This window comes from Pipistrellus hanaki (genome assembly GCF_964339955.1).
Source record: "Pipistrellus hanaki genome assembly, chromosome: 12".
Taxonomy (NCBI): Eukaryota; Metazoa; Chordata; class Mammalia; order Chiroptera; family Vespertilionidae; genus Pipistrellus; species Pipistrellus hanaki.
In genome coordinates this window covers 24,578,314-24,605,884 of record NC_140514.1, presented here as the reverse complement: position 1 = coordinate 24,605,884, position 27,571 = coordinate 24,578,314, and the positions used below count along the sequence as shown (strand labels likewise).

Here is a 27,571-nt window from a genome sequence, read left to right as displayed (position 1 = left end):
TCCACTGAGCCAAACTGGTTAGGGCAGAAGTGAGGAGACTTTTGAGGGAGCTATTCAGAGGTCCAGGTGAGAGACTGCAGCAGTGCTATGGGAATGAAAAGGAAATCACAGCCATATTTCCTCCTGGGTTTTAGCAGGTGCTTCACTGAGGACCTTCTCCCTCCTGGGACCCCTCTGTTCAGCTTAAAAAAAAAAATTGCTCATTTCTAAAGAACATGAGCTGAGCTTGCAGTCTATCTGAAAGTATTTCATAGTCACCCTTTTCCTTTTGCAAGTCTAAATGCCCTACATGGACCAAGAATGTTTATATTCATTCCTCACCTACAGAGGCAACGGTTCTGAGCTACGACGGGAGTATGTTCATGAAGATCCAGCTGCCCGTGGTCATGCACACAGAGGCTGAGGATGTGTCCTTACGGTTCCGATCCCAGCGCGCATATGGCATTCTCATGGCCACCACCTCCCGGGACTCAGCAGACACCCTCCGCCTGGAGCTGGACGCAGGGCGTGTGAAACTGACGGTCAACCTAGGTAACGGCTCGCCTTCCCCCCACTGAACTAATACCTTCCACCTTCTGTTCCGTTCTGCCTGCCGACATTTACCGAGTCGCCTGTTTGCCATGGAAAGTTAAAACACTTAATGGTCTCATTTCCATCATTTCAATTAATTTAGGTTTCTGGGGCATCTTTTTATTGTGTTTCTTTTTGTCGTCGTTGTTGTTGTTATTGTTGTTGTTTACCATCATTTACTGTCTTGTGATTCCTACCACTGAGGGCTCGTGAAAGGGAAGCCATCCATATCAATGAGGTTCATTGGAAATATAAACCATGAGGCTTGCAGAGACCTCAAATCGAATTTCCTGCGATCATATTTACCGGCATTCTGATTGGCTGCAGATGATATCCTTTCAGATATAGCTCGTGAGAGAACACGCGCACCAAATATCAAATTTCCACTTTGTGATCTAGGTCAACAGTAATTATTTTTTTCTATTCCACGTGCTTCTCCTTTCAACAGTCGCCTTTGTGGTAGCCCATCTTTTCTGTCTGGAAATTCTGTGTGGTGATATTCTGCTGTCAAACAGCAATCCACAACCCTTCAATGCCCAAAGTCTGCGGCCCTCAGCAAACAGCCACGAGAACACTAACAACGCAGGCTCTTCTTCAGAAAAATAATGCTTTCCTGCTTCCTCCTAGAATTAGGCAAGCGTCACTACAGTAAAACCTCAGCCACCCAGAGGAAACACGGGGGAAGGCCAGGCCGAATTAAGACAAGGTCTGAATTGTAGAATTAGCAAAAAATAAAGTTTTATTTTTAATTGCATTCAAAGCACAAAAAAATAGCTGGGGGGAAATCCTGTTAAGGAAAGGTGTTACTAGGCGGGGTTTAATGGATGGATAAAAATTATCCATAATTAGCACATTGTTTCATGCAGGTTGGGCCATCAATACACAGTAAAGTAGTTGAAATCAGTTTTCTTCCTAAACTTGACCTTTCACATTTTGTTTGTTTAATTCTTTTCAGGTGGTCTATAGTCAAACTGAATGAAGAATTATAAATAATCTGCCCAATAATTTTCAGAAGTATCATTAATTCCAAGAGGAATACAAATTTATGAGGTTTTACTGTATTTCCCGGAAGCAATAAACACACATAAAACTTAATAAACAGAAAATGAATAAGCAGAGAAAAACGTGAAACTCTGTAGATTTAAAAAAAAAAAAAAAAGTAGGAAATGTGAGGAAGTAAGGCATTGATAGAAACCCCACCTACATTTTCTAATTGTGCTTGGCAGAATGATAGCTCATAAAATATATAGTTGTTTCATTACATTCAATTAATATTAGTTAAATTAAGTTAGATCATAAGGGTGTTTTTTAAAGATTGCCGAAGAGTACACAGGACTCATTTTCTGTTCTGTTAGAGTTCCCTCTAGTGACAATGTTAGGTTACTACAGCCAGCCAAAATAAATTGACTAATTGCAGTCAAGGAGCTGCTAGCCAAAGTGGAAACACTTCTGGACATTTTCCAACAGCAAAGCATTCTGTGGAAAGAGCTGTGTAGATGCTGGTCCTTGGCTGTTTGCAACCACTTTTCTGATGCGGTTGACGACACATGACAAACTCAGCTACATGGAAACAGAATCTAGGTTTATATTTTTCCTGTTCCCCAAAGGCATTAAATTCTATGACCAAAATCAACAAATACTTACCTATACATAAAAATAAACATAAAGCCCCACATAGTCTTTTAAAGATAGCCTTTTTAACCACAGTCTGTGTTATTCAGATCAGACATTCTGTTCTTAAAGAATCTGCTCTTTAATAAGAAGCAAGTATAAGAAAAGGAAAATCAATAGCAGCATGAACCATGACACTTACTGCATAGAGATGACATTGTTAGCTCCTAAGAGAGGCATAGGCTGGTGTGTTCTGAAGGATGACACTGCTTCTTAGCCACTAGAGTTTCTAAAAGATATATAGTGTTCCTGTCCTCTGATTAATGCAAGCATGGAATCCAGCAAACTTCCGGCTATGACCTCATTGTCCAAGCAAAACCAAAACAAGACATTAGGGTGAGGTGAGAATAATCTCCACTTGCTCTCCATTAACCACCATGATCCTAAAGGATTCCAATGGCCTTTGTGGGAGACTAGATTTTGGAGGTCCAAGATGTCTGAGCTTCGCTGAGCTTGCACCTGCACCCCATTGTGACGGAGCACTTTTTTTAATTAGACTGAAAACAATGATCTGTTCTTTCACAGATGGGGAGAAAGTTGCAGCCAGTCCAAGTCAAGCATCTTTGACAGTTAACAATTCTTTATTTCACTTAGATTTGTCACCATGTAGCTTTGTTTGAAGTGGCCATGTTTTTTTCAAACCTTCTAATGTTGTTTCCAATGGTGAAGTTTTATAACAATGAATCTGGGTTCTAAAAATATGTAAAGTTATGGAGTGGCCATATTTGCATGTGTCTGTCCCCGGAAGGGTGGACTGTGATTTTATTGGATGTCTGCAGCTATTACCTTGAAGGATAAATTTTCATTTTTCATCTATTCTTCCCCATCTAGATTGTATCAGGATTAACTGTAATTCCAGTAAGTGCCTATTCAAACTTCTTAAAATGTTATTCCTCCATTATGATGTAAGCTAGTCAAGAAAAAAAGAGCGAGAGAGAGGCATTTATAAAACTCATGAATTCACTTTTGAAGTATACCAGTCCATCATCTGGGTTGTAAAAATTCATTTTGAAATCTGTCCAGTTGAAGACTTAGCAGCTACCACTAAGTGGCAAAAGAGGCAACAAGTGTTTCTTAAGGTGACGTACAAACGCCTCTATAGACCTTTGGATAAGTCGAGTAGAATGTGTATTTTGCTAGATCTTGGACTCCAGTAACTCTCTTCTTCATGACCAAATTTGGAGGAAATATTATAGTTTCTATTTCCTTTGCTTACTGTTTTTATCTCTTAACACAAATTCAGAAAAAACATGCAATTCCTTTCATTTTTGAGAGTGTCTATCAAATCTTTCTAAATTCAACCTTTTACACAGGAAAATGTGTTTATTCCAAGTTATAAATATACAGAAAATTACTTGTCTAAAAAAGTTTTTCTTGTCCCTAATGAATATTTACATGATGAATTTTTACATCCTAATCATATATATCTGCAAAAATAACTAAATCTGTGATTTGCATGCCAAATGATTAGTCATAAAAGATGCATGGACTGAGTTTTATTTGATTGTGGACTAGAGAACATGAAAGGATATAAGGACTGTGATTTTATTTTGAGTTGTAGTCTTATCTGAAGTATACATTTATTTTCTTTCTTTACATAAATATTTAGATTTTTTCTTTTCCAGGTTTTGCTGACCACATTAAAGACCCTCCTCCAATGTTCACAGAGTTGTTAGCTATTTAAATAAATGGCTCTTGCAAGCTTCTAATCTCTCATGGTCATAATCAGTAAAGAATTTTGTCTCTATCCTTATAAAATGCTGAATGTGAGTTGATGGAGTATAAACCCAAACCACAGGCTGTGTTTCCAAGTGGCAACAACCCATCCTCTGAGGAACAAATGGTGTCTTACACTTACAAAGCGAGATGTTTTATCTAATCAAATATATACTGCTTCAAACACTGTGCTTCTTATAACTCATATCTGTCTTCACGTATTTTAATATTCATTTTAAAATAGCGAAAAAGATGGTCTCCAATCATAGCAAGAAAGGTCATGCAATCATGACTTAAGAAAAATTAAATGAATAAACTTCCATCTCAAACAAAATAGCTCCTGAAACAATCTGTCCAAACTCTGCAAGTGGAATTTGTCAGGTACCCACCATCTCCTCTCAAACCCCATCTCTTCTCTCTCATACTTTCTGAGCAAGTGCACGTACTTCACAGCTCGAATCCCGTGGTCCAGTTTGCCTTCAGCTCTAGGACACTGAGGCAGGCAAAGTGGGACTCACACAGATCTGTGCTTTCAGACAGCTGTAGATAGTTTGATTTTTCCTGAATCTTAGGAAATCCATGTGAGAAAACACATTTATTTTTAGACTTCTGCTTTATGTACTCTTACAATAAAACATGGGTTTTACAATTTATAAAATGTAACCACGTAAATGTTAGTGTTGGATGGAAATTAATCCAATGAAATGAATGTTTTTCAGGTACATAAATTAATTTTCGACACATGTTTATAGTCTAACTACTACATTCATGCATTACCTTCATTGGCTTATGAGTCTGATATTAAGTATAGTCATGTTTTCTCTGGATTTTGCAGAGAATATTATCTTTAAGGATACAAAAATGTGTGGTGGGGGGCGTTTTTCCCCTTTTAAGAGGTGCTACATTTAAATGACTTGAACTAAATGAATGACTGTGAGCTTTCGGTGCACGCCTTGTACAGGACTGCAAGTGCCTTAACTTGACAGCAGTCTCAGGAAAGATCATTCAATGATCAGGTAACGTTTCATTTCCTTTGCCTTTGTTTTATTTGTGGAATCTTGGGCAGGTTTAACAAGAACCCCACGTTCTGTCTAGAATTCATGTTATTATTCCACTTTGAGGAGAGGGAGGACATTATATATCTAATAATGCAAGTCTAACTTACAGTGATTCAATAAGCAGAGATTTCCACCTGGAGTGCATTTCCTACCTCATAAAAAAATAAAAACATCTGCATTGCAGTATAACTTGCAGGTTAATGAACATTCACATATTACATTTATGACCTTTGAGTCATAGGTTTGCCTGAAACTGAGATGAATGTACATGGATTAAATCCCAGCCATATACCACCACCATCTCTGAAATTTATACCATACTTAAGAAGGTATCAGCTATACTATGAAATTAATAGGAAATACCTTAATTGATGTATTTTAAGAATGTTCCCTCTGGAAATATATAAACTATAACATAAAAAATTATCTTGTGTTGAGAGTTAATATCAAACTTTAAATGATTACGTTTTAATGAAAATCTTCCTAAATTGCTCTATACTCACTCAGAATTGCTCTGTTTCCTATTGTGGCGCCATCCTTCCTCATCTCCACCCTACCCCACCCACCCCAGTTTATAGCAGATGTTCCTTTATATGCAAAAGAAGTGATGCATAGTACCAGACTGTCCAATCTTTGCTATTGGAGAATAGGCAATAGGCGAGGGGGGAGGACATCTGGCTGTCGGTATTCAGACCTGTATGAGGACAAGAGATGGCAGATATGTTCCTTTTTCAGCCTTTCTTGTATCAGTAGTTTAAATACAACAACAGACTCTTTCATGGACTGGCATTTGCTAAGGTTCTCTTGGGAAAGGGCAGCTTTAAATTCCAAAGATCATCTCTGCAGATTCTTTGTGGCCAACATTTCCCCCCTAATAGGAAAAGCTGTCAAGAAATGTTACATGTTTTTTTTTTTTTTAAAAAAAAAAACCTCAAAAGCTTATTTTCATGTGTGGAGAGGGTACATTAAAAAAAAAAAAAAAAAAGAAGAACCTTCTCTATGAATAGTGGTCATTTCACTGCCAAAGCGCATGCTTTGTTGTTTCAGATTACAAACCGAATGTCTCCACACACATTCCCAGACCAATCTCAGCTCTTTGATGTCCATTAGCTTATGCCATTGCTAAAATATATTTGACATGTACAACTTGGAATTAGATTGAGGTCAGTGTTTGCAGATTTGTGGACTGGGAGGGGACCAGAGCGGTATGTTACCGCCGGGTTCTCCATTCTCCTCTGTCCAGGATAAGAATAAAGGGGCAGTCAGGTTGCTCTTGCCTTCTTAATCAACTCCAATAGTAAGAAGAGCAATCTACCATCATAAAGTACATGCATACGGAAGTTGCTAAAAGAACTGCCATCTTTTAATGTAGATATTTTCTTCCCTGGGCAGTGAAGGGTACTTTAATAAAGAGAGATGGGAAAGAACTGTAAGTAAAGTGAGATTATTTTAACAGAAAGAGGAAAAATTATTTGGATTAACAAAATGATATATTGTAGAGTGTTTTACATAAAATCATTTCTGTAGAAATGTATACTAAGACAAACTATTCCTTAATAAATTATTACTAAGGAAATCCAAGTCAGAGTGAATAGTCCTTTTATGACCGACACATGAATTATTTGCATGAGAAGGTGAGTGTTTGATAGTCTCTTGCCTACTCCATAATATTAATTGCCTTAAGAAGTCTTTTAAAAATACAAAGAATACAAAAAGATTTTCTCTAGTCCTTTTAACATTTTCTCAAATGCATTAATAATAGGGTCATATTCTGCACTTTTTATGTCTGCCATAGTACATAATGTGATGTCTTGGTCCTGCTATCTCAGAGTGACCAAGGCAGTTTTCCCCAAACCTCCCAACAATAAATCCAAAGTCATTAGGCTCTGTGTTTATATTGTTTTCCCAAAATTTGACCTTTACAGTGGCATATTGCACGCTTCAAGAGTTCTAATCTCTCTCTCTCTCTCTCTCTCTCTCTCTCTCTCTCTCTCTCTTTCTCTCTCTCTCTCTTTCTCTCTCTCTCTCTTTCTCTCTCTCTTTCTCTCTCTCTTCTTCTAGTAGCTTTAAAGTTGTTAGTGCTATTTATACTATTTGAAGGTTTAAATACATTGAAAAGTTGAAAACTAAACTTGCTTTTATCAACTATAGGTGGGTCATAATTGTCATATAAATAACTACTTTAAATATGTAGTGGATGCAAGGTTTTGTTTTGTTAGTATTTTCTTTTTTATTTTGTCTTTTCAAATCAATGACATAATTTGCAGAATGTGCTTATTGCTCATAGGAAGGCTTGGAGCCACCTCTGCATCCATATAAAAAATGGATTTTAATAAACTCATAATCTTTAATGCTTGTTTGCATTATTTTTGGTTTCTTTATGTCTTTATAATTGTCTCTTTTTCTGCTGCCCAGCTCTTTCTTCTGACCAAAATTTACTCTTCCCACTTCTCCACTTCCAATGTTGTTTTCTCTGGTTCTCTTTTCTCTTATTATCTTACAATAATACTCTCTGGAGTTGAAAAAAAAATGTTTTACTTGGCTGACCTTCCAACTGTTTTTGGCTTCTTACAGAAAATGGCTTATCTAAGTTACAGAGACAACAAATTTGCAGATGATATTAATGTGGGCAGTGTCAAGGGTTGAAGTCCAGTGCCTTTTATTTCCAGCTCAGTGTCCAAATATCAGAGGGAAAAGGAATCTAAGGCCAAGTACTTAACCTCACTTTTGACTTGGATATAATGAAAAAACATCCTGAATAGTACGTTTTTGAAAAATGTACTATGATGGATGTCTGGAGTGGGTAATAAGATATCCTTATTATCATTTTATTACCAGAATGAAAAGATCAACTGTATATTAGTTATCACCAATTTCTTACGTAGATGAAAATGGAAAGCAATAAAAGATTGCAGAGTGTCAACTAGTGGCACTTAAGCCATGTTAGATTGCCTTCATCAGGCGGCCACTTGGCAGCTACTTAAAAAGATATGAGGACGTTTCTGGGGGCTGGCCCCTGTTAACATGAAACAAATGTTCCGTTTGGAGCAGCTGCCCGGTACCTAAGAGCAAAGAAGTGCAAAAGGGAGTCTCCTGCCTCGGCTGCCGCACAGCAATCCATCACTTGGCTTGTAGGACTCCATCGCTCATTGCCTCTCAGTGACTGCTGCAATTTATCTGCCGAGGATATGAGCTGTTTTGTTTTGTTTCTTTGTTGTTTTCTTTTTTTTTTTTTTAAGCTGCAAGTATATATTAAGAAAAGGAATAGGCAGTTTATAAATTATTACTTTTAGCAAAAATCTGAGAGGAATTGCATATAAAATATAGGGACCATAGATTTCTGGTGAAAAACTAATCATTTAAAACAGGCAAAGAATTGGCACGTAACAAGTCTTTAGAAAAATATCAAAATTGGAATAAAATTTAAGGGAAGCCCATTTGGATTGTCCACATTTTAAATTTATGAGAATTATAAAGAAAAGTGCGCTTTTTCTTTGCACATTTAAATGGCTACATAGATTGGGAAAATTGTAACTAACACAAAGGCTTGGTAAGTAGAAGCTGGGAGTCTATTTCGGTGAATAACTAATCTGCCCAGTGCCTATATGCACATATAAAATGCTGCAGTGTTTTAGAAGATTACTTTTTTGTGTGGGTTAAGAATTCATCTTGAAATCAGGCTCAATTATTAGTTTTTCACTAAGGCACTTTCTTATTGCTATTGCAAAATGCTGTGCTCACAGCAATGCAAAATTGCAGACTTGTGGTGACCCAGTTCATCCAATTCTTCGTTGTCGAATGTTGGCATTGTAACAATGGCCTAGGTCAGTGTTTCCCAAACTTCTCCCACGATGGGAATCACCTGGTGTAGTTGTTAAAATACAGATTCCTGAATCTAAACTAAGAAGTGCTAAACTAGAATTTTTGCAAACATATAGGTAAAATTGTATACTTAACTAGTGCTCTGTCTTAGAAAAGGAATGTTTCTTTTCCACAACCAAATGTCATCAAAGACCACAGCCTGTTGGTCAGATATTTTTGTTTGTTTTATTAGAAAAAGCTGGTTTCTAAACGTCCACCACTTCCTTCACAGTCTTGAGTTTCTTCCTTTGTCTGTGTTTATTTATTCACTAGAGACCCGAAGTAGAAAATTTGTGAAAGAGTAGGCCTTCCTTTCCCGGCTGTGGGCACCAGCTTCCCTCTGGGACCCGGGACCCGGGCTTGCTTCCCTCAGGCCAAAGGCAGGCAACCGGGACCCGGGCTTCCCTCAGGGCCCTGGCTCCATCAGAAGGTCATCTGGAAGGATGTCCAGTCTGATTAGCATATTAAGCTTTTATTATCATAGATTGGTAGGGAGGTAACACTGGTTATCGCTTCTCATTTTTCATGTCTTCTGCCTACTCCTGGTGTCTCCTGCTTCATGATTTCTGTTCACTGCTTTGTCCTGTGCATGTCTTTTGGCTTTTTGCTGCTCCTGTACTAACTCTTGACACTGTATATGCTCTGTATTCAGACTCTTAGAGCATCTAGTGGATTCAAAACTTATTCTTGTTCTATTAAACAGAGATTTCAGATCATGTCACCTCATAAGCCATTGATCAGATTTTAGCTTTGGGGGCTGATGACCCCCAGTGACCTAAGCAGCTGTGATTAGAGTGGGGCGGGGGCAGGGCACACAACATACTTCCCTCAAGGGGATGTAGGAGCAGCAGGCTTTTCACAGAAAATTTTTTTCTCTAGGTCGTCCAATTAAACCTGTTTTTATCATCGCTGTAAAATACTCATGTGGATTACAATTTGTTCACAAAATAATGACTAACATATGGTGTATAAGTCAAGTGGTCAAGTCTCTTTAAATCAGGGGGGAAATGTCAAAGAATTTGGAAACTGACATGTTCAGTGTGCTCAAAGCTCTTATCCAGTTCTTTCACTTGTTACCAATGGGAGCAAAGAGCAAGATGGATTAAGAAGTGCATTATGAAAACGGTTTTCCCAAAGGTAAACTAAGAAATTCTAAAAGCATTTAAGTCACTGTTATTTTTATTGTACTTGGATTATTTATTGTTATTTGTTCTTTGAATGAATCATTCATATAATTGTGAGAATTCTTCACCCTTCCCAGGTTATCAGTCTGAATATAGACTTGAAATATTTAGGCATAGTACTATTGAAATAAATTTCAAAGTTGATTATTCTTTTTAAAATAGATGATTATTATAATTAAAATTGCTTTGGAGATGTAAGATTTAAGGTAAATATTACCAATTCTCTTTTAAAATTTACACATAAAGAATGTACATAGCCCTGAAATTTACTCATTAAGTTGTCAGATACATAGAAAAGTTAACCAATTTTGGAAATGAGTAAATTTCCAATGCAAATAAATGTTCACTACTAGGAAATCTGAAGAATTCTGAAATGTTTACATTTCCTAGGTGCAAAAGAGATGTTTATGCATTTGAAAACTAAACCCAAAATATTATAGAACTAACACATTATAATGGCACCACAAAATTGCTGGTATAAAATTTTCATGCATTATGAAAGGAAAATGAAAAAAGAAAGTATTTAAGAAGTTGTGCAAATATTCCCTTAGAATATGCATATATTCACCTACCAGTGTTGAAATAGGCAGACAAAAATGGGGGTAGGATATGATAATGATTCAATAATGTGAAAAATAATAAAAATAGCTATAATAATCACATATAGGAATTCTGAAAGTGACATTGTAGATTATGAGATTCCTGGTGTATTTTAATTGATCCTTCATGTATAAATTTAATTGTTGAGTAGAGGAAAAAGTTTTTGAATACAATTTAAAACATATATGTGATGAACAAATGAAAAGAAATTTAAAATTACCCAGAATCTCATCATCAGGGTCTATAAACATTTTAAAATTTGATCATTTTATCTGAAGACTTAGTTCAGTAAGTCAGTTGAGGTACTTTACCTTGTCAAAAGTGATATTTTGGTAACTGATCAATTATTTAAGCTCCTCCATTAAGTAAAATTACTTTAGCAAATAAGCAGTTAGAAATAATAAATATTTTCTATTTTTGTTATCAATTATGAAATTGATAGGGAGTTGCAGTAGAAAAATTGTTTTTCTACAATGTTTCTTTAAAATGTTTATAGACCCTGATGATGAGATTCTGGGTAATTTTAAATTTCTTTTCCTTTGTACATCACATATGTGTTTTAAAGTTTCTTCAAAAACTTTTTCCTCTACTCAACAATTTAAAATAAGCAATCAAAAGTGAATAAAGTCAAATGCTCTGTTAAGATCTAATTGAAACCAAACTCACCATTATTTAGGACAATCTAGACCTACATTACAATATCTGTATTATGGTATGTACATTTTAAATGTACATTTAAATTGGGGGCTAATTTTCCTACTAATTTTGACCTACAAAATAGTTAGATGTAGCGTTTTTTTAAAACAACATTTGGTTCCTAATTAGAATAATATTTGTTATTTGGGAGCTAGAGGAAGCAAAATATACAAAAGTAGCTACCATTTCAGACCTTGGCAAACATTATTAATATCTTAAATGCTGGTACAACATGTAATACTTTGCATATTACATACTTAGCATGTAATATCTTGTGTAATATGTACTTCTTTAAAAATACAGAGTCATGGTATGCAGATATTTTTGCACTATCTACTTTTATTTTAGCAACGATATTGTAAACATATGTCAAGCACGTGACTATAACATTTGGTATTTTAAAATCTAACCTATTGTTTACCTCAGACTTTATGCCAAAATGATATAAAGTAGGTTTTCATCATTGAGCCAGTTGAATAAATCTATATGTACAAAAGTAAGCTCTATCATGTGATCTCAGAACAGTCCAATGGGCACTGTCTGGAAGTATCTGTAAGGAAGATGGCATACTCATAAGTGAGAAGATACTTTCAGGTGTGTTGGTGAAAGTTATTATCACTGACTGTAAGCTACTAAGAGGAAGTTTAAGATAATTTTACCATAGGGAGATCAATTAGGAACAAGCATAACAGACATGATTTATTAAGTACAGCAGTTGGTAGACCATCTCCAAGAAAGCTCCAAGCAATAGCTCCTCAGATTAACCAAGTAAATTTGGCATAAGGTTTCATTACTAATAGCCATTGAGATAGCTGGGAAAGCATCTTTGTAGACTACTTCCTGGATAGTCAAGCAAGCCATTCCTTTCAGGAGACTTTGACTCAAAGACAACTTCAAACAAAGAAGCTATCCCAATATTTGTCCAATTACTAAAATACATGATCAAAAAGAGTAGCACTCAGGTTAATAGCTAACAGTCAGCCTGAATAAATAAACTAATGATAAAAGAAACCAATTTAGTTTTCACTAGCTCGCATTACAATATTAAAACTCAAAATAAAGGGTTTCATTGCTTGGAAAAAATTTATTATCATTCTAACTTCTACATGAGGGATGAATACATTATCATGCATTATCTATTCATAGCCTTTATTAGTGAAAGAAAGAAAAAAGATCAAAACAAATCAGATGCTACAGTTCAATGATTCTAAAGACAAAATATTCCTTATCGTATCTTTTAGAATGTGTTTTCTTAAAAAATAGTTTATAATGTTTACAACAAAAACTGGGAAATAGATTTTTAAGCATTATAATGATTTCTTAGATTATATGTGGGTGGGGGGGAAGGGAGCAAATAGACTTAATAAAACCAGAAACTTGGACTTGTTTATTTTTCTAATATGATTGTTTTTGGAGAAGGTTTCTATAAGGATACCAGCGAAATACTGAGGGACAGCTGAATTTTGCAAATTTAGCCTTACATTTAATGATATTCAGATGCATTTACATTGACAAAGATATGGAAAATAAAACACAGGTAAAGCCATTGTTTCTTGAATTATACAAAAATATACATTCTTCTTGACTTTTCATAAAAGAAATTCTGTAACAATTATAGTAGTATGTTCAGATCATAAATGATATATTTAATTAAATAATCATTGCATTTGTGACTACAATCATAGCTATGGTTTATGGTATATCAGGTAGAATGTTTGTCAGTTTCCTAATGCTCAGTACCTGTACACTTTAAATTTCTTTTTTTCTTCATTCAGATACCTTGGCATTGTGTATTGCATAAGACATGCTTAAATAAGTATCAATATTAGGCAATGTAATTTTTTTCTTTTCAAGTTACACTAACATTGAATACATTTTCAGCTGATAACGCTTATTTAAAAGCACATAGACTGTTTACTACTTCATTTTATACCTTCACACTATCCTTTTATGTGATAAGCATTTCTTGGAAATGAACTTTTTTTTTCCTTAAAATAAAGTCACAGTCCAAATTTTTCCTTTCATTATATTAGGTTTATTTTATTCTGCTTCTTCCTAAATTTGCCAGTTGAGCTAGAGTAGTTATAGAGAGAACTGTTTTAAAACATTCTTATAGCCATATATTTATATCATTGGTGTTCATTTTTACTGTGTTGTAAATATAAGTATATTCTTAAAAGGTAATTTATATTTCTTAAAATGTTTGTGTTTCACACTTAAAAATGTTTTACATCAGATATATTTATCCTGGTCTGTCATAAATGGGTACAATCAATGTCAAAGCTATAGAGGCTAAATGTTTCTTAGTAGAAGACTTAAACATTGTTTATATATTTGCATGACATTTACCCAGCTATGGAGCAGGAGGTGGGGCAGCTACATATGCTGGAGTTTATTTTGTACATAATAGAATAGGGTTGGTGTGAGTTGGGAAAATGGCAGAGGAATCTCTGTAGGTTTTTTGTTTGTTTGTTTGTTTGTTGTTGTTTTTTAAGTAATTGTTTTGAAACCAGAAACTAAGGGCAGACTGCAGGCATCATAATTACAACCTGGGAAGCTCGTCCTCTTGTCATTCAGAGGTAGGAGGTGCTGCGGCCAGGAGCCCTGACTGAGGCATTAAGCCGAGTGAGTGGCTTTTGCTTCTGTTTCCCTGGCTTTTCTGTCTTCCCTTTATTGTCACAAGGACAGGTTTATTCCCAGCTTCTCAGAGGAAGCTGTTGTCCTCAGAATCAACTGTCAAGTAAAACTGGGTAGGACCTGGAAAAGTTGGTACAGATAAACCTGATTTTACACACACACACACACACACACACACACACACACACACACACACACACAGATAGCCATTTTAATAAGGGCCGTGATTCTGAATTTGCAGTGGCCTTGTGCCATTTAAAACCGTCTTACATTGCTTTTAGTTTCTGCTGCTGTTGTCATTATAGTTTTTCGCTGATAAGAAAATTCAGGCTGAGCTGAAAAAAAGCATTAGACTAAGTTAGCACCATTACAGTTGTGCTAGATTTAATGACTGAATCTAAAGTCTCCTGACTTTTCAGTTCTTGAATATTTTTCCATTATTTATTTATACTCAGTGTAAAACTTTATGAGAAAGGGAAACTTAAACTGTCTGTTTATTTATGTGTATCTTACAAGGGCCTAAAAACCAGCCCACAGGCTGACTCCTGTTTCCATAAGTTGTTTTATTGAAACAAACACACACCCATTGTTTACATATAGTCTATGATGGCAAGAACATGGAAATCAATTACTGGATGCTATAGGCAGTTTTAGACCTAAAAAAGTTGAACAGCCATGTATAAATATAGAATTAATTTATATAATTAAGACAATGCTAGTCTTTTAAAAACAGTATAGTATTACTAGGGAAACTTTAGGATTCATGTCCACGTGATGCTCATCTTTAACCCGTACAGCTGGGGCTGAAAAGACACGACCTGTTCTTAACAAAATGGAGCTAGTAGATGGATCTTTTCCAGAAGGCAAATAAATGGACCCTGACCTGTCTCCCATCCATGCAGTAGAGTAGCTTAAGGCTTTACAGAAGCTGCCATCAGAAACCTCATGCTCAAGCAATCGTTTAGAGAAAGAGATTAACTGTTCATATAACTCGATGGAGTTATAAAGTAGAAAATACTTACATTTGATGATTAAGGCAGGGAAGAAGTTCAGAACCAATCCTTTGAACAGTACTACAAGATAAGGTACTTGATACAGATGGTCCATTTGTTTATTTAGCATCTTTATAATGGTAGAGGGAGATGCTACATTAAGGGGAATGCAATGAGTTTGAGCTTTGTGACTCAAAATACAAGGTAATCTTATAAGTTTGATTATTCTCGAACTACATCCATCTTTCAGCTCCAGAAACAGCTGTCACTTTAGTCTAGTTGACATCTTTAATCACATTGTTTCATAGATTTCTTAGCTTTACTTCTTTTCTGTTGCTCTTTACTATTTTTTTTCCACATTCAAAAGTTAGTACAAGTAGGTCACAGGACATTTTCACACAAGGCTTTCTTCCAAAAAGGATCCAAAGTTAGTTTATATGCATCTTCTCGAATATAAATTTGGTTCCAAATATACATATATACACTAATAAAAGAGAAGGATGCAAATTAACTGTACCTTTGCAATGCTCACCAGCCAATCAGGAGTGAGTATGCAAATTAATCCAACATAAATGATGGGTTAATTTGCATACATAGGCGCCAAGCCGCAGGGAGGCGGGGCAGGAAGCAGGCATTCTGCACTGCCCCAGCAGCTCCGGGCCTCTGGGAAGCGTGGGAAGGCAGAAAGGTGGCTCCAGCCAGAGTGAAGGCAGTGCCAGCAACCAAGGTAAGGAAGGCCCATTCTTGCACAAATCTTTATGCATCAGGCCTCTAGTGTGTATATAAATAAAATTGGTTCCAAAATTTGAAAAATAATTTAAAGTACACTTGCAAACAAATGTGAAACCAGTAAATAAAGGCATGTGTTGGAAATATAGGTTTCACCTAACCTCCCATGGAGTTTTCAGTAAAATGAGTTTGATTATTTGTACATTCCTTGGAAGATGATATTTTCTTCATTAAATGTGATCATATTAATTTATGCTCAATACTTTTAAATAGAATTTAAAGTGATTAACAAAAATAATTTTAAATAATTGGGGAGGAAAGCCTACATGCCAAAAAAAGTTTTTGGTTTTTTTTTTTAAAGGAAAGAAAAGAATGAAGTTGCTAAATGTATATGCACGTTCTAAAACTGGGTTTCCTGGTAGATAGAAATAAGGCAAGACAGTCTGTTCCATAACTTACATGACATCAGGCGAAATGACCTACAAAATCTTCAGAAAGAGACTATGAATTTGGACTATGTAATTAAGGGCGTGTCGAGAATGCAAGCTAGAGGGCTAACAGTGCAGACTGACCAATAATGATAGCATTGAACACTTCTAGACCTTGTTATACATAATACTGTAAGTGATGTTCTGGTAAAATAGTTTTTAATTCATAAACTATATATTTTTTGTAAATCCAATCCAATTTTAAAGCAAAGTGTTACTTGCAAAAGATATTTTAAAAAGCCTTTGCTGCAGTTTTCTGATGAAGAAAAGCATCCTTTATCTAAAGAGAGAAGAAATGAGCCCCCTTGAGGTGCCTGTGGAGTCTGGGTTTCTGGGTGATACCTGCTTCTGTAACTGTGGGGCAGCTCCCCCTTTATATGGATTTATAGTCCTTATGCATGATTACACGGAAAGGGGATTCCTCTCCTTTAAAAAGAATTATAAAACCACTGCTCTCCTTTAGCTCCCGGATTTCCACACTGCACAGCAGTAATTGTTCTAAGTAGAGGAAACTTAGAGAGATTCTGTGTCAGTCTCCAATACTGCCTAGCCTGACCTGCTTATTTGAACAGGGGAGAGAATAATTCACCACAGCCAAGAGAAAGAGCTCCTTAAAAGTGACTTCCTTATTTCACCACACAACCTTCTGATTATTTTTGTTTTCTAAGTGAACTTTTTCGTAAAGCAAGGCCATGTCCTGGTCCACAGAATGGTGCATCTCCTGCTCCTTCCTGTATTGATCATTTGGTGCTATTTTCTATGATGGATTCCCAGAGGCAAAAACAGAGTTCTCCCCCTTCAAATCTGACTATCTAAATTAACAAACACACTTTTTAGGATATTTCAATATTATCCCACTGGTTTCATTTGAGTTGAGCAATAGGTCTAGAATAACTATCCTTCAAGTTCTCTCTGCTTTCTGCCTACCCATGTCAAAACAAAAATAAAATTAAGAATAATAAAAATAATAATATTGAACGTTTTATAAATTTAGAGAACTTCACATTAAAACTGCAATCTTTCATGTAGCCACAAGGTGGGAAAAGAGTATAGAGCAGTTCTGGTCCTTCCAAGAATGACAGCATTTAAAGTTTGCTACTGAACAGTGTATGCCTCTATCAGGTGTCCTTTTTTACAGATAAAAATATAAGAAGGAAGATAAATGATTTACTTAAGGTGACACAATTAGTTGATGTCAGTGGCAAAATCCAATTTCCACCATTATCTCCTTTCATAGTGAAAATGGAGATGAAATGTAATTAGCAGATTATTATTAATCTGGCCAAAATCAGCTACCATCTTTTAACCATCTCTTAATGGTTAAAATCAATACTCTGCAAGAGCAGTAGATTTCAAAGAAGAATTTGCTTAGCTAACTATGAATCTCCCATTTCCTGCTGCTCATTAAACTGAGGTTATCCAACCCTATTAGAAGCAAATTTATAAATGGGTGAGTATTAATAGGATAAATTGACTTGAACTTTTACTATCTGCATATTGTTTTGGAGGCTGAGGAAAGGACTCTGGAATGAAGACAGAAGATCTCAAGATCAATCATAATTTCACTCCTTTTTGCCTCTGAGATTTATAATATTCTCAACTTTTCTAAATTAGACTTTTTAACTAAAAATTGAAAAACAATATTTCTGTGGCTTTAATAACAGATTATAGTAAAAATCAAGAGTGCAATTACATATCAGTTGTAAATCTCTACAAAACAGAAATAATTATTGTCTTTAAAATAGAAACAATGCTATGAACTGTTCTTTAAAATCTTTAAAATATTGCTCACTACTTATAACAAAATAGCATAAACTGGTCCCTCAGTCCACTGATGTTTCTTGTCATCGTTTTGGAAACTGACAAGTCCAAGATCAGATTTCTGGCAGGTTTGGTGTTTGGTGAGGGCTCTCATCCCAGCTTGCAGATAGCTGGCTTGTTTTTTGTATCCTCACATGGTGGAGAGAAAGAACTCCAATGTCTCTTTCTCTTCTTATAGGGGCACTAATTCCATCATGGAGGCTCTAGCCTCCAGAGCTCATTTAAACCTACTTACCTCACAAAGGGCCCACCCCCTCATGTCATCATATTTGGGGTTATCACTTTAACATATGAACAGTTGGTCCATAACACTCACATTAATTTTATGCTGAAAGAAAGATATTATTACCAATGAGACATGTTTTGATATCCCCCAAGAAAGAAGAAATCTGAAAAGGAACTCAGATTACTAATGGCTTGAGTGACTATAATTTTGCCATGCAAATCTACCCAAGAGGACAAATGACTCTCAAGCTTAAAATGTCAGTAGTTAAGCATCTTTTTTTTTTATTACCAATTCCATGTTTTAAATGTCTGAGAATATGAGGTCTCAAAGGTACTATAAAGAGTAGCTAGAGATTAAGACCAGCAGAAGCTGAATCTTTTAGCAGAATCCTGATTTTGAGTGGATCATGCCACAAATGAATGGTCCTCTCTATCAGCATCCCTGGGTAGAGGTAGAGTGTTTGATTGGATGGTTCTTCTGCCATGACTTATATGGAGGGCATGTAAACACTTCCCATCATTGTGATCAATCTGTTCAGCAAGCTACAGGTCATGACAAGGAGCAAATGTTCTACCCACTTCATTCAGATGTGGGGACGCTAAAATTTTAAGTTGCTAGCCAAAGGTCACGTGGCTGGGAGGCAGGATAATGCACGAGAAAGTATGCAGGCCTTGGGTAGATTAATCTGGGATAGAACACTTTTCTGTCACATTGTAACTGTGTGACCTTGGGACAGGTAGTTTTGGTTTTCTGGGCCTTCAGTTCCACATCTGTAGAATGATAATACTGTAAAGATGAAGTAAGTTAACAGATCCAGGGCCTGGAACATAATCAGCATTCCCCAGCCCCTGGCTTCTTTCTTTGTAGCAAATCAAGGACAAGTGACCACCATTCTTAGCTCCCCTCCCTGTCCAGTGCACTCTTTATTACACTTCATGTTGCATAGACAATGTTGTTTTGAACTGAGAATATTAAGTGCATTTTTAAAAGCCTTGTCTTCCAAAATCAATCTCTTCACATTTTTAATAATGCAAGAAAGGAGCTTGAAGTTGGCCCACAGAGATTTTTATGAACCAAGGGGTTATTTTTAATTGGATTTTGTGCCTGTTGTTATGGAAATCGTTGTTTCATAGATTAAGCATTATGACTTTACTGCAAGATCAAGCCCAGAATGGGGTATAATGATGATATCACCCTTATGCTTCTTTTTCTTGACAGAACACTTAAAATTAAGAGAAGGGGAGTGAAGCTGCTTCAAAAGCACACAGTTCTAAGGGGGAGAAAAGATCTCCCCTATAAAAATAGGTTTAAAATGAGATATTCTCTTTTCAAAGATCAAAACTAAGAATGACCCTCACTGCCAGTAGGCTGCTGAGATTCTGCAGTGATTGAACACTCCTTTTTTTAACTATTAAAACTAGAAAGAGTTCCTTTCATGCTGGAACTTGCTTTCAACATTTGGTCTCAAAGCATTTTTGCAGCTGCTGAGCTAACAGGCTTCCCTTAGTTATTCCATGATAAATCTCCCTAAAACTCTTCTATCTAGACAAGCTTTTGTTCATGTATCCAGATGAATTTAACTTTTCTAAAGAAACAACAAGTGATGGCTTCTAGTCTTCATGATGGCCCTGTGTAGACATGAGGCAGTTTGTCATGGAAAACTTAGCTTATGTAAGTGGTTCATTTTAAGCTCCAGTGAAACCCAACCACGGAATACAGAACTTGCATCATCAGTAACATCCTAAGAGAGAAATCAGGGAGCTGGGTGGATAATCTGCAGTACGGAAAGCAAACGATGAATGATCTCTTGTCGGACTGACTACTGAGGTTTCTTCTATGTGGTTCCCTTATTTATTTATTTTTCCTCTTTTGTTCTCCTTTTCATTGTCATTTTAGTATGTTCTCCTGTGCTCCCTGGGTGTGTTGATAGAATTTAGTTGAAGAAATAGTAAAGCAAGTCCTGGTCGTGAATTGAAAGTCATTAAACTCAATGACATCATGCATTTCATTATTGAAATGTAATAGAAATTTTCATGACTCTTAAAACACTGAAATCCATCACTAAATAGTGTGGATCTTTAAAAGCTTTTCATTATTTTTCTCAATGAGTCATAATGTCAGTTTGGTAGAAATGCTTATTTTCCTAAAGAATTTTTCTAGTTATACTAAAGGCTATTTTCCCCGATTTGTGTGTATGGAAGAGGGACATTTGTCTTTGTCATTTCAATAATTTCCAGGAATCAACTTCCTGAGATAATCTGTTTGTTCTAAGCCTATTTAAATTTCATTTATTTATGGAATTTAAACTTCCATAGATTCACTGACAGTTACTTTCTTGGTTATAATTCTTGTCCTTTTTCTCTTAATGTTTACCTGGGAATCCCTGTCCTTTACTGATGTTTAATATCAATTTTTATTCCTTCCCACTCAATCGGTGGCCATGTTTTGGGCTGTGACTTCTTTTTTCTTCATTTTCTAAGAGGCAATACTTTTACCTATACTCATCTTCTGTGCCTTCACTAGTTTTAGTTTTTAGACACAATAAATTTAAGAATGTGGTGAACACAGGAGGTACATGTGGTCAGAGTAAAGAGAGCCCTCACACAGTACAGTACCCAGAACAGTCTCCTGTCATCCAGCCAGTGGCCACGCCCTGAAAATGCTTAGCTAATGACCTATCTCCAGATCTCTCCCTGAGGTCAGATGACTGCTAGCGACTACATTAGCAAGAAAGTGAAAACTGCAAAAATCAGAGACCTTCTTAGAAAAATAAAGGTGTGTGTAAATGTGAGAGGCTTCCCAATGCTATATTGACTGTGCCCATTTATGACAACAGGTTCCTTCACTTGTCTTAGATCAATGCATAGTGTTAAAGATTCTTCTTAAAGTGTCATACCAGAATGTCTGCTAACTTGTCATTTTCCTTGCTTGCTATGACTCTAATGGGCTTGAAAATTGATCCAGCCAGTCTCTTCTCTCTCTCTCTCTCTCTCTCTCCTCTCTCTCTCTCTCTCTCTCTCTCTCTCTCTCTCTCTCTCTCTCTCTCTCTCTCCTTTCTCTCACATTTCTTTTTTTCTTCTCTCTCCTCCCTCTTCCTCACTTTCCCCTTTCTTTGTCTCTTTCTCTCACTCTCTGTGAGGTTCATTTGCTTGACTGATGCTGAGTGTCCATAATGACTGTTTGGCATATTCTACAGGCAAAGGTCCCGAGACCCTTTTTGCTGGCTATAACCTCAATGATAACGAATGGCACACAGTGCGTGTGGTCCGTCGAGGAAAAAGTTTAAAGTTAACGGTGGATGACCAGCAGGCCATGACAGGTAAACCCACTGTCCCCATCACCCTCTCTTTTACTGAAGCTTCAGACTTTCCCATTTCTTGCAGGTGTCTTTGAAAACCAGGTGCACAACTCGAAGCTGATATACATAGTTCAGTTTTGTGTGGGTGTGTGGTTTGTCTTTGGTTTTCTTTCTGTTTAAAAAAAATATTTTATATATATATATATATGTGTGTGTGTGTGTGTGTGTGTGTGTGTGTGTGTGTATGTGTGTGTGTGTGTGTGTGTGTGTGTGTGTGTGTGTGTGTGTATTGGGGTGACATTGATTGATAAGATTATATAGGTTCCAAGTATACATTTCTATGATACATAATCTATTGCACTGTGTGTCCACCACCTCACATCCAATCATCTTCCATCACCATATATTTGACCTCTTTGACTCCTTGCTACCTTCCCCCCATCCCTCTGGTAACCACCATACTGTTGATGTATTTGAGTTTTTGTTTGTTGATTTGTTGCTTTCTGTTTTATATCCCACTCATGTGGTTCTTAGCTTTATTTCTGATTGACTTATTTCTTATGGCATGGCTTTCTCTTTTTAATCCTTCAAATTTAAGGTAATATCAACTCAGGTATTTCCCTCCATTTCATCTTTACCAACGCAGCAGCCTGTGCAAGGAATGTCTGACATTTTTCTGAGTGTTGTCGTTACATATTTAATGATTTCCTCGCCTCTTTTTGTCTGCCTTCTTCCGTAGACTGTGAAAGCAGGACCCGTGTCTGCTCCTCCTACCACTCTCTTTTCATCCCCTGACACATGCACTTACCACACACGCTGTCACTTTAAGTGAACCAACAAGTTCATTGTTAAGGCTGGCAGGTTGTTTTGTTCTGCAGCAGAAATTAGCCCGGCTCTGAGCAAGGCTGAACCTCAAGTAACTGATCTGATATCAGTTTAGCTACAAAAGATTTTATTTAGATATTGAGATTTTTATGTAAACACACCATCCAGGTGGGTGTTCTTCTTTGGAAAATTGTCATCCATCTGCTATACCCAGACACTTTGATCAGAGGCATTCTGCTCATTTTAAATTATTCTTCCCACTAACTCTTTGGAAAAGACTGGATTTTTAAATCATTAGAGCCTTTTAAAAATTCCTCCTTTAATGCCTTTAATTTTTTCCCCCTTAATATATGTGTATAAGAGTAGAGGCGGCTACATTATATATAGATGATTAAACACTGAAATAAATTCTGAGGGGGAAAAAATAGTTTTTACAAGGCAGCCATTAATGTTTTCTTAGTCAGTGGATAATGGCTTTGAGGTGCTAATTCTCTCCCTGGAGCAGGCATCTCCGCCATTACTGTCAATGCAATTTATATCTGCTTATTAAACAAAGAATAGGCACTTGAACAAGGGCTATAATGATTTTCCTTGTAATTGGGCCATGGTGGCTCCACCATTGTTTTTGATATTTATGCTCTGCATAAATATCCTATTCCTTTGAAAAGAAAACAGACATTAGGTGCTATTTTTACCGCTGAACTTCTCAGTCATCCTAAACAAAATGTGTTTCACTATTTCAGAGCTGCCAAGAACTTGACAATTTGGGGATAGTATTTAATTTCAAGCATTAGGAATTTTGTTTTTTCTGGATATTTCTTTCCTATCATTTGGCTTGTTAATGGAATTTTTAAGAAGAAATATGACAATTTCAGAATTGAGGTGGTTTCACTGATTTAAAACTCAGATTTTAATATCATGAGAAAAAAAATAAAAATCAATACAAGCCCAAGTGATTTTAAGCTTTTTATGTTTCTCATTTTATATGGCTTGTTAATTCAATGTTACTGGTATCTCTAGAACTCTATATTTGACAATCATTAAAGGCTCATTTGATTTACCATCAAAGAGAGTTTTCCATAAAGTTGTGTGGAGGTCATTGAACAAGAAGAACTGAAGAAGGAGAAATAAATGATATCATACAAGAAACCAGAATTGCTAAGATTTAATTATGTTTTTGCATTAGATAAACAAGCAGGAGACATAGTGGGGAGAAAGGAGGAGGACTGGCAACTATATACAGTGGTACTTTCAGCTTTAAAGAAATTTTACAGAGGGGGACTGTTAAGAAAATACACCCAGTTTGACAGGACAGTTTTACCAGGATCAAGGACTAGTAATCATATGTGAAAATTAAGTAGAGTCAAATTCAGGTTAAAGGCGAGATTTTTACACCAGTAAGTTTATAAGCATCAAAATCAATTAAGTATGTAGACCATTTTTCTTGCACAACAAAGAGTATGCCTTTTACATTTTACTTACAGGCATTCCCTGAAAATGCCACCTAATGTTTTACTGTCTTGTCTAAAGAAATGGAAATCTGTCCAGCTGGTTGAATCTGACCCCCATAGGTGGTTATTCTGTCTTCATTACACCTGGGGGAAGGTCCAGTGAATTTTCTCAGAGTTTGATACTGGGATTGGCTCTAATTAGTGTATTTATTAATATCATGGATGATGGGATAGTGTAAGCTTAATAAAATTTCCAATTATGCCGAATTGAGTAGTGAAGTTAGTTCTCAGAAGAACTTGATTGCAATTGTAACGACCTTTTTGATTTTCAGAAGAATGCAAATGTCAGTTTAATTAGACAACAACAGGATGCTGGGAGTGAGTCACTAGCAAAGATACAGTACTTCATATTGTGTCTTAAAAAAATCAAGCTTGCATCTTTTTTTTTTTTTTTATGTAGTTTATCTCCAACCCTGAAGGTAGGTGTGATTATCACTCTGGAGATAAAGTGTACTAGGTTGGGTTTCAAAGGGGTTGACAGAGAAATGTGGCAGGATGAAAAGGGATGGGGAATTAATTGAAGAGAGAATCACCATATAAATACACAACCAAGCTTCATACTCAAGTCTTTTAGAGATTATAACTTTGGTAATGTGGACTACTTTTACTGGTATTCTCAAAATTGGACATACCTTGAATTTGTGCTCAGTTTTATTTCTCAAAACATAAGTATAAGGAAAATGGCATAGATTATGGAAATTATTCAGCACAGAAAAAGGAAAGTGAAAATGACATACTTCAAACACATTTTCATGGTTCATTATTGGAAAAATAGTAGCTTTTCATTATTTTAATTGTGGTAGGAAAATATACAGTCACATTATTTTCTTTGTAAGAATATTTCTTATACAGGAAAACATCACTATAAAGCTGGAATACATCACTTTCTACTGGGCTGGTTTAGGACAACCATTGTCTCTAACTCCTTCCCCTGTCTTCCTTCCCTCATTCCTTCTTTCCCTCTTTTCTCCTTTCCTTCCTCCCTCTCTTCCTTTTCCCCTTTCCTCCCTAGCTTTCTCCCTTACTGCCTTTTCTTTTCTCTCGTTCCATTCCTCTTAAACTTTCTCCCTTTCTCCATTACTCACTTCTGATTTTTTGCTACTTAATATATATATATATATATATATATATATATATATATATATATATATATATATATATATATATACATATATACACACACACATATTATTGATTTCAGAGAGAGGAAAAAAAGGATAAGAGAGATGTAGAAACATCAAATATGAGAATCATTGATAGGCTGCCTTCTGCATACCCCCTACTTGCCTGCAAGCCAGGCATGTGCCCTGAACTGTAACATCCTGGTTCATAGGTTGATGTTCAATCACTGAGCCATGGGATCTCCTACTTTTTAAAACTCTGTAACTTTGTCTAATGAGGACAATTTTTATTAAGGCTAAAATTTGGACAGAGAGAAACCTGACCTATAAAAGTTATATTATGTGTTTCAGCCCTTGCCCTTTAACATCACTTCTATGATTTTACTACATGTAATTGAATATCAAAGAGGTATTTGGATTCTTGTATCATAAAATATGATGTTGTTATAAATTGAAAGTGCCTTCCAGATATGGAAAATAATAATGCATGATTCTCCCATTTAGGTCAAATGGCAGGCGATCATACCAGACTAGAGTTTCATAACATAGAGACTGGCATCATCACCGAACGGCGGTATCTGTCTTCTGTCCCCTCCAACTTCATTGGACACCTTCAGAGCCTGACATTTAATGGAATGGCATACATTGACTTGTGTAAAAATGGTGACATAGATTACTGTGAGCTCAATGCCAGGTTTGGCTTCCGGAACATCATAGCAGACCCTGTTACCTTCAAGACCAAATCAAGCTATGTTGCCTTAGCTACATTGCAAGCCTACACTTCTATGCATCTTTTTTTCCAGTTCAAGACAACATCCCTAGATGGACTAATTCTATATAACAGTGGGGATGGAAATGACTTTATTGTGGTTGAATTAGTGAAAGGGTGAGTATATGACAGTCTAATGACAAGTGAAATGGACCTCCATTTCCAAAAATACACATTAAGCAAAATGTATCGGCTTACAAGGTCATGGGCAGGGGTATACAAATAATATATTATTTTAAGTTATTTAAGTGTCTTACAAATTAATAGGGGTATTGTGTAGTCTTTTACACCTACATTTCCATATATGAGATATTAGATGAGATATAAATAACATCAAGTTCTAATTTATGCTATGCATTCCATAAATCTTACACTTCAAATGTGGATTGCCTTACTATTACGAAGCACACTATAATTCTACAAAATAATTCCTACAAATTTGTGCTACGTTAAATAGATAATTCAAGTAATCAGGCTCCTTCAATTTTACAAAATCCCATTTACTCAAGTTGAATTCTATGTCCAAGTTCCTTGAAGAATTTAGATTTTTGTGAAATTTCATTGAAAGTGATAAAAGTTTTATGTGGTTTAATTAATATGGGTATTCATTCAGTGACTATTATTGCATATTTACAATTGGCTAGATAATGTGCTAGGAAATGTGTGTGTGTGTGTGTGTGTGTGTGTGTGTGTGTGTGTGTGTTTCTTGCTACCCCATGCATATCTCAGATTCCACCAACCCCAAGGCACACATATGCAAGCACTCAATCTGAGGGGTTGTTGGTGAACACATAGATAGAAAAGAAGCATATGAAAGTTTTTCTAAGATGATTATGTGCAAAGGCTGTGTGTTTAGGGAAAATATGAAATGTATGAGACAGGGTGTGGATATTAGAGTTGAGACTTGAAGGATGAGTCTACATTTTCATAGAGAAGCAGACATTCGAGGTAGAGGGGGGGAAAAGCAGTGCAAGAAGCTGACAAGAAGTACCAGTTCATTGTGGTTAGCAAAGGCTGGAGGGGCTGGTGAAAGAGGGAATAAATATACTTTCCAAAAGTATTTGGTCTGGCCCTGCCAAGGTATTAGGGGGTGAAGCAGTTAAATGTTTGATCAAATAGAGCAGGCTGATTTTTAACTTGATAATTTTGTATGGCCCATGAATGATGTTATAAATATCCAAATGGCCCTTTGCAGAAATAAAAGGTTTCCCACCCTAATGTAGAACCTAATTTAAAACTTTTTTTTTCATTATTCTTTATAGTGAAAATAAAGAATCTGGCTTACTGACACAGAATAGTGTTTCCTTCTCATTAGCTGAGTTTTTATACAAGTCACTCACATGACTTCTAGCAAGGACAGAGTCACCTGAAAGAAAAATCATCCTCTTGTATCGAGTTTGACTCCATAAAAAAGTTCAAAAAGTGATGGCATTTTCCCACTGTCCTTTCTCCCCCAGGTACTTACATTACGTGTTTGACTTGGGAAATGGTGCTAACCTCATCAAAGGGAGCTCAAATAAACCCCTCAATGACAATCAGTGGCACAACGTGATGATATCAAGGGACACCAGCAATCTCCACACTGTAAAGATTGACACGAAAATCACAACGCAAATCACCGCCGGAGCCAGGAACTTGGACCTCAAGAGTAAGTGCACCGGATCAGAGCAGCAGACATGAACCCCATGGCCGCCACTCACCTGGCAGTGTGTGTGTGTGTGTGTGTGTGTGTGTGTGTGTGTGTGTGGTGTACCTTCTGCAAATACTAACCAGAATTTCATTCCCTGCGTATAATTAA

The 27,571-nt window shown here is 36.2% G+C and overlaps 1 protein-coding gene across 34 annotated transcripts in view; it reads left to right on the top strand.

Moving 5' to 3' along the window:
* The window catches only part of NRXN1 (neurexin 1), a 964,391-nt gene that overhangs the window by 445,726 nt on the left and 491,094 nt on the right, over positions 1–27,571 (top strand). For 27 of the 34 annotated variants that reach the window (XM_084900742.1, XM_084900740.1, XM_084900739.1 and 24 more), the window contains 5 exons: positions 328–531; positions 3,073–3,099; positions 21,446–21,568; positions 25,509–25,890; positions 27,231–27,421. In XM_084900742.1, the coding sequence (XP_084756868.1) occupies positions 328–531; positions 3,073–3,099; positions 21,446–21,568; positions 25,509–25,890; positions 27,231–27,421 (927 nt within the window). The remainder of the gene's footprint in view (positions 1–327; positions 532–3,072; positions 3,100–21,445; positions 21,569–25,508; positions 25,891–27,230; positions 27,422–27,571) is intronic. The other 7 variants (XM_084900752.1, XM_084900751.1, XM_084900749.1 and 4 more) reach the window with 1 other exon arrangement.